This window comes from Oryzias latipes, chromosome 17 (genome assembly GCF_002234675.1).
Source record: "Oryzias latipes chromosome 17, ASM223467v1".
Lineage (NCBI taxonomy): Eukaryota > Metazoa > Chordata > Actinopteri > Beloniformes > Adrianichthyidae > Oryzias > Oryzias latipes.
This window is the reverse complement of record NC_019875.2, coordinates 29,669,378-29,683,408: the sequence shown is the minus strand read 5'-3', so window position 1 is coordinate 29,683,408 and position 14,031 is coordinate 29,669,378. Positions and strand designations below refer to the sequence as shown.

The following is a 14,031-nucleotide window of genomic DNA, read 5'->3' as shown; positions in this document are numbered from 1 at the left end:
CCATTCACCCAGATGGATTAACAGGTCATTATATCTGCAGAAGAACCAACAGATCTGTGAATTTACCGATTCTGTCCTCAGAGCAGAGGATTCCATCTCTGTTTTCCTCTGAGGCAGCGTGGTGGGGGCTCCGTCCCTGCCAATCACAGAGGCTAGGATGGGGGGGAAGGGGGGGCACTTCCTTCCGAATCCATTCATGCTGTTGCAGCCACCTGCTGTGTCCGTCAAAAGGCCGGAGCGGGGCTCGGGAAAGAAAGAGGCGTCTTAAATCTGCCCCTCCGGTTCCCAGAACCCACGCGGCTCCGTGAGCGTTTGGAGATTAACTCTCCGTCATCCTAATCTGAATGTTTGCAGGAATACGAGCAGTTCACAAACCTGACCCCTCCAGCCCGCACATGTCTTTGATCAGACCCAGGTCTCCATCGAGCATCCTCCAGGTAAATCCGACTCCCTGAACCCGGGCCAGCACCGCCCCTCTCCACCCCAGCTGTGGACCAGCCGGGCCACCTGGGGCTGGGATTACCACCCGCGGGGATTACTCTGCTGCTGGATTCACCCACAGGGGCAAAGCAGGCAGGGAGGGAGGGGGTCAGCAGCAGAATGCAGCCCCTCCCCAAAAGAGGGGAAGGATGTTCTTCACATTTAAAGTTTGGATCAAATGACAAAGAAAGTCATTGAAAAGTCATTTCACAAACTGCTGCTTGGCTTTGAAAGGCCTTTTTTTTGTTTTTGGCTTTCCCCCAAAGAAGGCCTCAAGCAGCTGCCGGGGGAACTGGGTGAGGCAGATGTGGGAGAGGATGGAAGGAAATCCAATGTTACCCAGAAAATACCAATAAAGTTTGATTCAAAACCCATGGAGGCTGTTGGTTTTTGTTCCCTGAAACTGCAAAAACAGCCCGGTTCTGGTCCCAACACCTCTCCTCATTGGAATGAAAGCCCAGCAGACCGGGTCCCGGGACCGTTCTGGTCGGAACCGGAACTCAGCGGCTCGTCTGCAACTTCCAGTGTCAACACCGGAGGCCCTTCCCGCTCCTCCCGGTACCAGACCGGACTCTCTTCGCGGCGTTTCTTACCTTAAAAACCGAACTCAGCAGCGAGGAACTTCGACTACATGCGGGCAGTGTCCCCCCACGCGCGTCCTTTCGGTGTATTTGTCCGTCAACAACGAGGAGGGGGGGGGGGAAGTAAAAACGGGACTGAAGCGGTCTCGAACGTGGAATCTCAGTCTTCCGCCTGTCCCATAGCGATTAACTACTTCAGCGGCACAAAGTCCGTTCGCTCGGCGGTGGGGGACTACGACAGCCCGGAGACACCGCCCGGCGTGGCCGCGTGGCCGCTAAACATCACGGGTGAAATCACGGGAACCACCGCCTGCTGTTGGCTCCGGGTCCCCCCAGAAAAGAGACACAACAAAAGCAGCTCAAGCGCGAGGCACAGACGAGGCCACGACAGGAATGATGCCTTCAGGGGCTCCAAGAAAATTGGGGAAATCAGCACACTAGGAGCTGTGTCGTTAAAAAATACCGTTAAAAACAAAACGAAGCATACAATTTTAGTGCAAAATTAAAAAGAATAGATCATTAGTAATATATCACCTACAAATACCGCGTATGTTTATGATTAAATAGATGATTGTGACTCACTTAGGAGGCTGTTGTGAATATTTCCGACCGTCCGTGAAGCTTACATGAAATCCTGAATGGTTTTCCCGTGTGCCCAACATGGCCGACATTACCGTGAAAAAAAGGGAAAAAACAGTTTAAAGAAAATAATCTGATCAACTAAAACAAGAATCAATTTTTATATTGCCACTTAAAAATTACATAATCTATTCAAATAACAACCACATTTCATAAAAAGTGAAGTTTGATCGTCTTATCGCGCAAGTTCACCCTTTGAACCTCATTCTTGATTTGATAGGGTCTGGCGCCCTCTGGGCTTGGGTGAAAACAGAATAGAGAATTAAATACACACATAACGGATAAAAAAGATTATTTTACAATTAAAGAATGTGCATTTCCTGTTTTTTTTTTATCTAAATGCAGACAGCAGCGTGTTAGAGCTCTAAAGGACAAAATCCTTTAGGCAAGTGTAGATTTTGGGGATTTGTTTAGGGTGGAAAAGTGCAATAAATAATTTAAAAAAAAGATTCTGCTTCAAACGGGTTAACAGGAACAAGACTGTTAAAATTGCAGAACATTCAGCAATATCAGGCGTATTTTAATGAATACATCACAACACCCTAAGCTTTCATACGACCTCTCAGCGAGGATAACAACATAATTTAACCTTATAGGAGCCAAACAAAAGACATAATACACATTAATTTATGACTAATAAGAACACAGAATGCTTTGGTGCAAAATACAATACATATAGAATATGAAAACTAAAACAACAACCAATCAGATGTTTGTTCAGCTTTAGTAGTTTTCCAGGTTTCTTTATGAGTTATAATATATTTAGAAGTCGTATATAAAACATGGAAATAAGGGTGCTTCTTGAATTACAACAGAGTGATGCTTGTTGAGACTCCAGAAAGTTGCTGCCCCCTGCTGGAGGGTCGCTCTGCGCACGCGGCGCCGCTCCACGCTTTCCCCACGACGCGGTTCCTGCATTGAGACGCGGCGGCGCGGGAAAAAATAATACATAGAAAGAGAAAAAAGGCACTCGAGTGGAACTGTTTTTGCTTCAAAATGATTACATGAAAACATAGCATAAGGTAAAGAAAAATCAGTACAAAAATAAATAAATAAGTGGAACAAAGTCAGCGCATGCGTAAAGAACCGTAAGGGAACATTTTAACCAAATAGGTTTTTGGTATTAAACTTAGGCTTTAATTATAATAATTAACAAAACATTTAAACCAATGTGCAAATGTGGGTATTTTCAGATAGACTACTGATTTTTTCAAAGGCTTTCATGGATCAGAAATTAGAGACAAAATTATATTTTTGTACATATCTGGCAAATGTTGCAGTAAAATTATAGGACTTAAATTTTAACAAAAGATAATTAACTGTGTAAAAGTAACCATGTAGTCTAAAAGTAAAATCCCAAGTTAAATGTGTTTTTTTATTATTATTTTAATCTGTATTCTTCCCTTTGTCTTCTTCTGATCTCTGAGCTCAAAGTGAGCTTATATTTTTAAACCTGAAAATCTAAATGAAGAGTTTTTGTTTACATCTAGTTTTTAAAAACCAATTCAGAAATATTCAGCGAATAAAGTTGGATTATTTTTTAAAATGAGCGAAGAAAAATAAAATGTTCCTCGTGGCATTGCGGTCTAAAGCTTCAATTCAGGATCTCACTTGCAGTATTTTATGTAAACATGCATTGAAATAGTTTTTAGAAACAGTTTGATTTCAATTTTGACCAATGTTTACACCAAATCTGAGACGTTGATGATTTATTTTTTGTTTTTAAAGATCTAGAAGTGATTCATGCTTTCGGTGACATAAGAAAAGTGCCCTAAATGAAGTGGTGTCTCGCGCTGAGCTCATGCGCAGTGCGCACTTCAGGGATCTGTGGTAACAGGGCGCTTATTGATCCGGTGGAGCAGCGTTGCCTGCTTTCTAACTGACGCTGATCGGCTCGGACATTTGTTATGCGTTCAGGTGCGTTGCATTGCGTGGCTTGATGCTGCCGGTTCCCGCGCGGTCCGGAGCGCCTCCGTGGTCCTGAACTTCAGCAGAGTCTCGTCACGTTTCGTTCCCCGCCTCATGATGGCGCCGTTCGCTCAGACTACCGAGCCGTGACTGTGCCGGTGGCGGCGGGAGGCCTAATATTAGCATTCCGCTTCAGTTCAAACACATGGAGTATAAGTTGTGCCTAGGAATCACGTCAAACTTAAAATAAATAATTACATAAATAAAAAGCCCAGCCCCCCCCCCTCCCTCCCCCTTATCGTGACCGGTGCTGTTCGTCATTTTGCGTCAGCCACAACTGAGCGCAGACTCCAACTCTCTCCTGATTGGTGAACTCGTCAATTGGCTGCAGAGCTTTAGGTATGATTCAGATTCAGGTTTGCTGAAAGAAAAGGTTTGCTGATGTGAAGATGAGCCAGTGAAGGTTAAACTCCTCGCCGTATCAAACGACACCATTGTTTAAGTTAAAAGGCGCGTGGGGCTCCTTTCATCTCCTTTAAATGTACTTTGTCTTTGTTTTATAGCTTTTCACCATAAAATGAGGCCTTTTTCAACAAAGAAACACAAAGTTAGACCTTTATGTCTGGATGAATCCATCCAATCATTAGATTCACCGACTAACCTAGTTAAAAATGATTACATAGGTGTGTTTTCTTCAAACACACGTGGACTGAAAGCCGCCTGAAGCTGCATCCTGCGTCACCATCCTCACATCAGATGACGTTCACCCTTATTCCAACAGCAGTCTACCCTATAGGGCTACTATGGCGAGGCCGGTAAAGCCTGTCCTCATTATCCATCGGGGAAATGATGGGAAATGCTCGGAAAAAGTGGACTGGCAGCCACGCAACTCGAGAGGAGCCGTTTCAGCACCGGACAGCTCCCGCGCGCTCCCCTGAGGCCTCCGAGCTGCCGGGCGGAAGCCTGAGCCACCTCCATCAGCCACGGCCACATGAAACCACCAGTGGCAAAACAGACAACATCCACCCCCCACCCCCCACCACCAACCCCCACAACAACCATTAGAGGCTAATTGCGCCAAACGGTGACGCGCGGGGAAAAAGCCACAAGTTGACCGATTCTGAAGGTTTCTGCTCAATAAAGGAAGAAGAAAGTTTGAGGATGAACTTCCATGTTGGGAGGGAGGAGGAGGAGGAGGAGGGGTGACGGGTGCAACGAAGAGGAAGGAATCGTACTATTATATTCCGGGAGGAAGACTTGATGACGTCTGTTGCATATTTAATGTGACTTGGTAAAGGGAGGAGGGGGCAAGGCTTAAGATTCAAGAATAAAAATCCAAGGCTTCCACGGCGCAGGACAAAAGTTTTTTAGCCACGATGTGTGAGCGAACCTAGAGCGCACCTCCCCGAGTCGACGAGCTGTGGTCTGAAGCTTCACCCCCTTCTGAGTCTAAAAGTGAGACGATCTGCACTGAGGGCATCAGACGGAGGCGCTTCAGCCACGAAAGAAGTGCCAGAGAGAAAGACTGAGAGCGTCTCTCTCAGACACTCTACACCACAGCCGCGCCCGGATCGCATCCAGAGTACTGCTCTGTCTGTCCTCCGCTAGACTGAGGTACGCGTTTGGTCTGCGGAAAGCAAGGCAACACGTTCAAGTAAAGACGTCTTTTTTGGGGGAAGATCTACATTCATTATTGTCCAGTTGGATTTGGGTCTGTGACGCGGCGAAACTTTAATGAAAGGATGAGAAAAATGTAAAATTATGGGGTTCGAAATGTTTCGTTTGTTCATTCTGACACTTAAATATTTGTTGGAAAGAAGTAATCTGAGAATCTTCAAGATTTCCGGGTATTTTTTTTATCAGACTAATATTTTTTCCCTTTCTCCACAGCATGGCCAGTTCGAGTAAAGTGACTTTAATTTTGCTCATCTACGGAATCTTAATGCACTACAGCGTCTTCTGCTCACCTATAGGACTAAGTTACCCCAAGATCAGGTAGGTTTGATCTTTTCTGTCAGAGTATTTCGTTTAGTTGCTAAACTCCCATTCCGTTGATTTTTTTTTTTTTGCCGACTTGTTTATCCATCAAAAATACAACACTTTACTTAAAGGAAATGCGCGCATTTTGATGATCGCTGGATGGAAATGAGTTGGCGCAGCGTGGAAAATATCTATGGAAATGTTGTGCATGGAGGCACGCGTCCGATGGGACCGTTCACAGAACTCCCCTTGTTAAAAATGAGAGCGCATTCGGTGCAGCGGATAGCCCATGGGATGACGGTGGACTGGCGTCACCAAGGAGAGGCGAGGCGAAACGAATGAGCAGCGCGCAGTCCCTTTACATTTATTCCATTTATTCTCCTCTGAAAAAGAAGAATTTGGGCGTGGCTCCTATTGATTAACGATCCTCTGCTATTTTCAGGAATCTTTTAATACATTTCATGGATCCACGCCCACAGCGCGCGCGTCTTCACACCCATTGTGTCAGTTTTAAATAATAAATTAAGCTGATGCTTTGATTCCTTATCTATGGGAAATTCATTTGTTCTTGTTTTTGGACTAAAAAGTACGATAAAAAATTAAAAACACGCGTGCGTAAAATGAATCTAAATACTTTATTTTTAATGAAAAAAATGAAATGATTCGTTTTGAGTTTGATCATAATGATTTTTCTGATGAGTGGGGCAGACATTCCTCCCCCTCTGCGCCCTTTTGCGCCCGGGTTTGTGATGGATGCTCTCCCTCTGCAGACTTGAAAACAACGCATTCGATGAAGACGGGAATTCTCTGTCCGACATGGGCTTCGACAGCGAGCAGATCGCCATCCGGAGCCCCCCGTCCCTGAGCGACGACGCCTTCAGCCTGTACTACCCCGCGGAGAAAAGGTAAAGGCGCCTCCTGTATTCCCGCCGTTCGCACAATGTTCCCCCTCTTTCTTTGTTTCCTCCCAGACTTACTTTCGTCACCTTCTTTTGTCTTCTTGTGTTCAGACAGAGCAGCCTAAACGAAGCTCCGCAGGTCTTTGGTTCAATTCCACCTGTGTGATGCTGAGGAGACTTTTAGGCTGCTCTGCATCATTTTGTCTGCGCTTCTTTCGTTTCTTTTGATTCACTGATGATCTATGTGTTTTGGCGTTTTATCATCTCAGAGCAGAAAGGCATGCTGAGGAAGAATTAGATAGAGCCTTGAGGGAGATCCTGGGTCAGTTAACAGCGAGGCATTATCTGCATTCTCTGATGACTGTGCGTGCAGGGTAAGGGCATTTCTCTTCAGCGTTCACCTGCACTCATTTTCTCTCCCATCCGCGTCAGTCCTTTCATTTTTCCCCGCATATTTGTGTTCCTTTCTGTGCATTAAAAACATTTTTTTGCATTAATTCGTTCATTTTTATGTATTATTGCGCAGCACAAATTTTTTAGGAATCAGAGAGTTCATCTTCACAGCGATGTGATTAATAATTTACAGTCAATAATGTTGCGTCAGAATATCCATTTGGTTTTTTTTTAAATCCATAATTTATGAGTTTCCTTAAACGCGCAAATCAATTCCTTTTATTTTTATCTTAACGAAAAAAGAAAAAAAAGATGAAAGGCCCTCAAAGAAAGTCTGCATAATTAATGTCTGTGAAAAAAAGTGGGAGAAAAAGAGCCGTGAAGAGCAAAAAAAAAAAAGAGATGCGGATTTGTTTGGAGGGAGGAAGTTGCGGGTTTTCCTAACGCAAAAATGTCTTTTTGTTGTTGTTTGTTTGTTTGTTTTTTCAGTGAAGACAGCAGCATGGAGGACGAGTCAGAGCCCTTATCCAAAAGACACTCGGATGGCATCTTCACCGACAGCTACAGCCGCTATAGAAAGCAGATGGCCGTGCAGAAATACCTGGCAGCCGTTCTGGGTAGAAGGTACAGACAGAGAGTTAGGAACAAAGGACGACGAGTCGCCTATTTGTAGCGTCGTTGAAGCGCCCAAACTGTGTAAATACATCCAGCCGTTCATCCAAGATATATCTGCCCAACCAGTGGATTGCGCCTGTGTTCTTTCAACATGTATTTATGTATGAAGTAAAGCCATTAAAATGAATATTTTATTAATAATAGCGTTTTTTTTCCTTTTTGGAACAAAAGCACTTGATGACGCACAGTTGTGGACCAATATTTTATTTTAAGTTGTTGAAAATTACAAAAAAAAAAAAAGAAAAGGAGAAGATTTAAAAAAGAAAAAAAAATAGATGTGCACCTTCAACGTTATGCGCTTGAACTCTTGAAAGCTCATCTACATATGCAGAAAATAAATAGATTTAAAAAGACAATCAAAGTATTGAATGTTATACTTATTTTTGTAACCGACGTTTCTATTTTTTTAGTGTTTTTGGTTTTCGGTTGTCTGAACAGGTCCAAAGAAGCGGTGAGCATGCCATGTCAGGCATTTCCGGCTTGTCTTAAACCATAGATGTTGCCCCTTCCCACCCCTTCTTCACGCTCCCTTCAGTGTGGCTTTGTGCAGGTTGTTGCCCCCCTCCCCAGGGATGGAGGGGGTTATGGCTTTTATTCAGCTGATGGATAACTGTCTGGCGTGCACAGTCAGTCCTAATGTGGTGCAGCTTTCCTTGTCCTGAAGATGCTAACCTTTGCTCGCCTCAAAAACAAGCAAAAGACACTTACAGCAGGAGATGACCCACGTGTGTGAGTGTGTGACATGCACGGGCGCGTGCACGCATGCAGCTGAGCTTTTGTCGCTCAACAGGACTGTGTGGGAGAATGGGGCAGACGTACAGAGAGGACAGGTGACACGTCAGCAGACAAGGCGAAGGTTGAATGGAAGGACATGCGGCTCAGGAAGCTGCACGGCTTTTGCTTCTCTGAGGCTCATTCCAGCATCTCGGACATGAGAACTAGGAGATCAGGAGGTGGTAGAAATGGGTACTGCCCTGACTTGTTGAATTGTTACCTCACCTGCTGCTGGCTTTAGTGGAAATAGATCCCCCCCCCCCCCCCCCCTAAAGCTGATTGCTTTTTATCTTAGTAGCAGTTAATGTTCCTTTTCTGTGCAAATGGCCATGTTTAGGCACTGGGTTTTGGTAGTTTTGTGGTCAACTTGTGAAGAAGAAAAGCTGATCTGTGTTGAATGGTGCAGAGAAGATGTGAGAAAGAGGGTAAGGAGAGGGTGAGAGACGCATGAATGGAGAGGAGGAGGAGGAGGGGGCAGGCAGGAGAGAGTGGGAGTGTGATAGAAGAGAGAGAAAAACACAAAGTAGAGGCTGTTGCATGGGAGGGGAGAGTCACAGCGGAGCCAGGAGAAAGGAGGCGAGAGCTTCATCTACCTCGGTGACATGTGGGTCAATGAGTCTGATCAGAAGAACGTCAGACGTTGAATTCCCCGTCGCCGATGTTCCAGCAGGATGGCGGCGCTCTCTGTGGGGCGGAGGGGAGAGAAGTTCAAGCCCACGGGTGGAGCCATCTCCTCCCTGACATCTATCAGAGAGAGACATTCTGTGTGTTTATTCAGCATTATGCAAAGGCAGCTTTATGCTCTCAAATCAGCAGCCTGCGTTCCCCCATTAAATATCAATAGGCTCTTTCTTCGATTCGGCTCCATCCCTCAGGCTTTGTGTGAACGTCTGCATATTGTGTTGATGTGTGTGTGAGTGGATGAGTGTCAAGAGGCGGAGGTGGGAACAGCTTTCGGCTTCGGTGCCTTGCTTTCGATGTGAGAAATTAAAATAAATAAAAACGTAGTGTTGAAAAAAAAAAACGGGAAAAAAAATCAAACAAAATTCGCCACGAATGGCAATTTTAGTGGCCCTACGATGCTGCAGTCTATTAGCTTACATTGAATCTTCCTTTCCCCCCTGTTTGATCGCTCAGCGTAGTCCGACCCCAGGAGTAGTGCTTCTGAGCTTTGGTTTCAAGCATGGCCGCTCTTCTGTTCAGCAGAAAATGTAAACGAGAACAGAATGTACACGTTGGTGGAGCAGGCATTGTGCGTGTGCATGAGTTTGGGGTGTGTTCAGTGTCTGTGAGAATCGTGATCAATGGCCGGTGTTTGCTTTCGTTCAGGTGTTGTTTTGATATTAGTAGGTAATTTACTATCTAGAAACCCCCCTATATATTATATTTTATCAACTCTGTGCATCTAGAACTCGAGTGTCAAAACAGAGATGTTGTTCCGATCATAAACAATGCCTGTTGTTGATAGTCCTGAAAGCGCCAAACGCCTTACTTCAATGTGTACTCTCTTATCTATCTGTGTTTTCAAAGTGAACCCTAGAATAAGTGGCATCGTTATAGCCTGGAGTCCTTATACGGGGTTTTATCAATGTCATGAAAGTGTTGTAAGATTTGTATGAATAAATTTTTTTGTAAACAACACCATCTTCCCATGAATGTCTAGTCTTTGAACGCATCATTTCTGAGAGAGGACACACAGGAAGTTGTTGTTTTAGCACCCAGCGTTTGGAGGGTGCAGCCCACACGACCACCTGAAAGGCGCCACACGTCTCTGAGCGTTCAGCAGACGATAGGGTGAGGCGTCCGGGCACAGCGACGTCCGCTGAGCCACCAAGACCTGGAGCCTCCTTCTGCAGGTGTCAAAACGACATGAAGCAGACCGGGGAGGAAGCACACGCCGGGGATGTTTGTGTCCATTCACAGAGTCAGAGGAAAACCTTCGGAGGTTTCATGAAACATTTGAAAATAAGGGATGTGTTGAGTACAGTTCAGCACAAAAGGCAGCAGGAATAGCTGCTGCAGCTCCGGGCCTGCAGGGAGCTTCCTCCGACTGTTTTCTCCACGTTCGACCCCTGGAAGTGCAGCCGGGTCCCCCGGGAGAGGAGGATGGGTGTGGCAGCGGATTGTGTGTGATCTGATCTTCATCAGCCCACAGGAGCGTAAGTGTGCGAAGGCTTTAGAGCTCCGCTAACCCAATCAGAGGAATGTTGCATGGCAACGGTTCACACAGGGACACGGTGGTGGAAACACCAGTGTCAGAGCGTTTGGGAAGGAACCGTCAGCGCGCTTCAGAGGGCTGAGTGTGCCGCACTCGTGCACTAGAAAGGGGGGTTCTGCTTCACACCTTCTCACAGCTGTCTGCAGAACTGAAGAAACCGGGTCTCCCACAGCCGCTGTCGCGACCGTCAGCACAGAGGAGCCCTCAATATGATTAAAGAGATTCATCTAAATGAAGGACTGACAAGGAGCTGACTCCCATACCAGCATTTATCTTCGTTTCCTGCTGAAGATCCTGATTCACGCAGAGAAAAAGCTGGCAGGATGTCGGCTTCTGCATCTGACGAGCAGAAAACCCAGGATTTGTTTGGAAACATCTTCGGTTTCACAAAAGATGAGAGAGAAAAAATCCCCAACTGTACCAGCAACAAACCTTACAGGGTTTATCCAAAGATAAATAGGACTTGATATGCAGGCTCTCATACGCCCACAAGTGGCTATTGAGACAAATGCTTCAATTTGTTGGCGCAGCTCTGGACTGCACATGAGGGGCCACCCTCAACCAATTTGTACATAAGTGCACGGATGTATGAATCAATAGGATGCTGCTCCTCCCTCCCAGCAGCATCCCTGTTCCGCTCTGGCGTACATCTCTACACATCTCATCTCCGTCTGGCTCTTTCTCCTGTTTTTTTTCTTCTTGTGGGTGAAAATAGCTTCAACAATTCCCCCAACGCTCCAACGTGAACGCGTTGGAACGGATCCTAACAGCGCCTCTTTTGCTTCCAGACACATCTTAATCATGTGTGTGTGTGTGTGTGTGTGGGGGGGGGGGGGGGGGGGGGTGTCAGGGCTTTTCCAGGGAGGATTCCCACATCTGCCCCCCCAGCTCCTCTGACACACCAACGTCTCTTTGTCCCCGTGTGTTTGATGAGAATGTGGAGCCAGAAGTGAGCGTGCATGAGTAATGGGGGGTATATTTCTAGTGCCTGACATTGGACTCCCCCCCCAGTGTGTGTGCATGTGGTGTGTGTTCTGGGGGGTGTTTGCTTTCTTGTCCTTGCATTAGAGATGGAGAACTCACAGGAGAGGCCCGAGCACGGCGGCGATGCAACCACCCACCGGCCGCCACCGCCCCCCCCGTTTTCCAGTCCATGAATCATTTAACGATTGTTTCATTTTCATCGGGCGTGGACGTGTGGCGGGCTGGCCTTCCCCGTCTTCGCGCAGGGCTGACGAGGACCCCTGTAGCTTGGAGGGGAACACTTTACCTGAGCTCCTGGAGCAATCACATCTGACCAGAGCTATCAATCACACATTATGAGGCAATATGGCCAGGAAGGACATCAACTAAATGAAATTTTCTCAGCTGCTGCAGTTGCTGCATTTTTTCCAAGCTTAGAAAACAGATTGAGAATTAACTTTAGACCAAAAAAAAAAAAAAGAAAACAGGTAAAAAGCATCAACGAAATCAGCTCTTACACGTTTTGGTCCTTGTCTTTGAAATTAAATGCTAGAAGGACAGGAGACTATCAGGAATTTCCAACGAGCTCAGAGATGAATTTTGATTGTTTTTAGTGGTGTTGTTGTTTCTGTAAGATCATAAACATATACTGTCCATCATCAATCCCAATATTTTTTTATTCTTCAACCCAAATTTGTCATTTTAAGCTAAACACTTGCTTAAGGCTGCTAAAATGTCAACTATTTCTTATGGCTAGTGTGCCTGCAGATTTTCCAGATATATCAGTGGTCTACTCCCTAATTTAATTACCTGGATCAGGTGTGTCCAGCCAATCAAAAGAACCAGAGCATTGATGGAAAACAAACAGGAATGTGGTCCTCGGTCCTCGTCCCCGCAGATCTTTTCTGAATTTCGCTTTTTAGGTAAAGCGTTTGGAACATTTTGTGTAGAAAGAAGACTGAAAGAGCTGTTAAAGAGGTGATCATTAAATTACAAATTAAAAGAGAGTTAAATTAATCACAAAGTGAGCATAAAAAAACCGTGTGGATGTAAACTGGTGAATAAAAACTAATCAAGCTGAGAACAGGCGAGTCTTTAACCTGGATTTACAAAGACTTTCTGGAAGTCTGTTCCAGGTCTGTGGAGCATAGAAGCTGAATGCAGCTTCTCCATCTTTGGTTTGGACTCTAGGAACGGACAAAAGAGCGGATCCAGATCACCGGAGAGGTCTGGCTGGTTCAAACAAGGCCAGGAGTTCAATGACTAAACAATTCAAAGCTTTATAAACCAGCAACAGGACTTTAAAGTCTTTCCTGGCAGACAGGCAGCCACTGGAAAGACCTCAGAATGTGAGAACCCGAGCAGCAAAGTTCTGAATCAGCTGCAGTTTCCTGATTGATTTGGTTGGTCGTCCTGGAAAAACTCTGATACGGTCATCAAGTCCACACATGAAATGGTTTCTCCAGATTTTGAATCCTTGAAAAATTCTTAAACGATAATAGGCTGATTTTGTGACGGCCTCCACCTGTTTAACCCTTGTACTATCTTAGATGACCCCCCCCCCCCCCCTTCCATTGACATGTTCTCCCTACCATGACAAAGGTGGATAAAGGTGGAAAGATTTCATATAATCCATGGACACCAGTGAAGATCACAAATCATCTAGTGGGTCTAGATGACCCAACTCCCAATGTTAAAGTGCCTAGGATAGAACAAGGGTTAAAAGGAATCTAGGCCTGTGTCCATGACTACATCCTAGTTTCTGGCCTGGTTGGTGGTTTTTAGATAAATAGATTGAAGTTCTGAAGCAAAATTCAACCACTTCTCTTTAGCCTCAAAGACGATAACCTCAGTTTTGTTTTTGTTTGACTGAAGTAAGTTGTAACGCATCCCATCATTAATGTCCTCAATGCATTTACCAAGAGTCTGTACAGGGCGTTGTGTCAGTGTAGCTTATATCTGTGTGTCATCTGCGTAACTATGGTAACTCATGTGGCTGTTCCTTATAACCTGGGGCAGTAAGAGCATGTAGCTGTTAAATAGAAGGGACCCCAGGATGGAGCCTTGGGGAACTCCACAAGTAATTTCTGTCGGCTCAGATGTGAAGTTACCAATTGAAACCAAAATATTTCCTGTTTCCAAGCACATTTTGAGCCATTTCAGTGCTGGGCAGTGAGACAAAACTAGTTTTCCAGTCATTTTAGCAAAATCTTTCCAAACATTTCTGTTGTTTTATTGAAGACAATAAGATGTAGTCAGTTTTTTCTCATCTTGTTTCTACAGATGGATCATTAATCACCATAAAGTGCTTTTGGGAAAACCCTTTGCAGAAAAGTTGATTTTTTTTATTAAATGATGTGCTCATCACTAACTCGTGTTATCAGGGGTTTCTTTTCATCTATGCATATGAAAATCAGCTGGAGAGCAGCAAAAAATGAGAAAGAAATAGATGGATTTCTCACAGGAAATCAAAATAAAAGCTCCAGGGTTCTCCAGCTCTGATTTTTCCTGCTTTATATTG

General features: G+C 45.1%; 2 protein-coding genes across 6 annotated transcripts in view; one reads left to right on the top strand and one right to left on the bottom strand.

The window, feature by feature from the left end:
- The window catches only part of LOC101162321 (tyrosine-protein kinase Yes), a 31,045-nt gene extending 29,580 nt beyond the window's left edge, over nucleotides 1-1,465 (bottom strand). Inside the window, exon 1 of one of the 2 annotated variants that reach the window (XM_023965016.1) lies at nucleotides 1,074-1,465. The gene's annotated coding sequence lies outside the window, so the exon portion shown is untranslated. Of the gene's footprint in view, nucleotides 1-66; nucleotides 533-1,073 lie in introns of those variants that run through there. The other variant, XM_023965017.1, reaches the window with a different exon arrangement.
- A 3,472-nt stretch (nucleotides 1,466-4,937) lies between these two features.
- Nucleotides 4,938-9,970, top strand: LOC101165591 (glucagon family neuropeptides). Of its 4 annotated transcripts, none has more exons than XM_020711227.2 (5): nucleotides 4,939-5,361; nucleotides 5,499-5,603; nucleotides 6,359-6,493; nucleotides 6,757-6,861; nucleotides 7,370-9,970. In XM_020711227.2, exons 1-5 carry the CDS (start codon nucleotides 5,351-5,353, stop codon nucleotides 7,551-7,553), a joined length of 540 nt encoding a protein of 179 aa, XP_020566886.1. In that variant the 5' UTR covers nucleotides 4,939-5,350; the 3' UTR covers nucleotides 7,554-9,970. The 4 variants fall into 4 exon arrangements, with proteins under 4 accessions (XP_004079497.1, XP_020566886.1, XP_004079495.1 ...); XM_004079447.4 differs by having other exon boundaries at nucleotides 4,942-5,222; XM_004079449.4 differs by lacking the exon at nucleotides 6,757-6,861 and having other exon boundaries at nucleotides 4,938-5,222.
- Nucleotides 9,971-14,031: the final 4,061 nt, after the last annotated feature.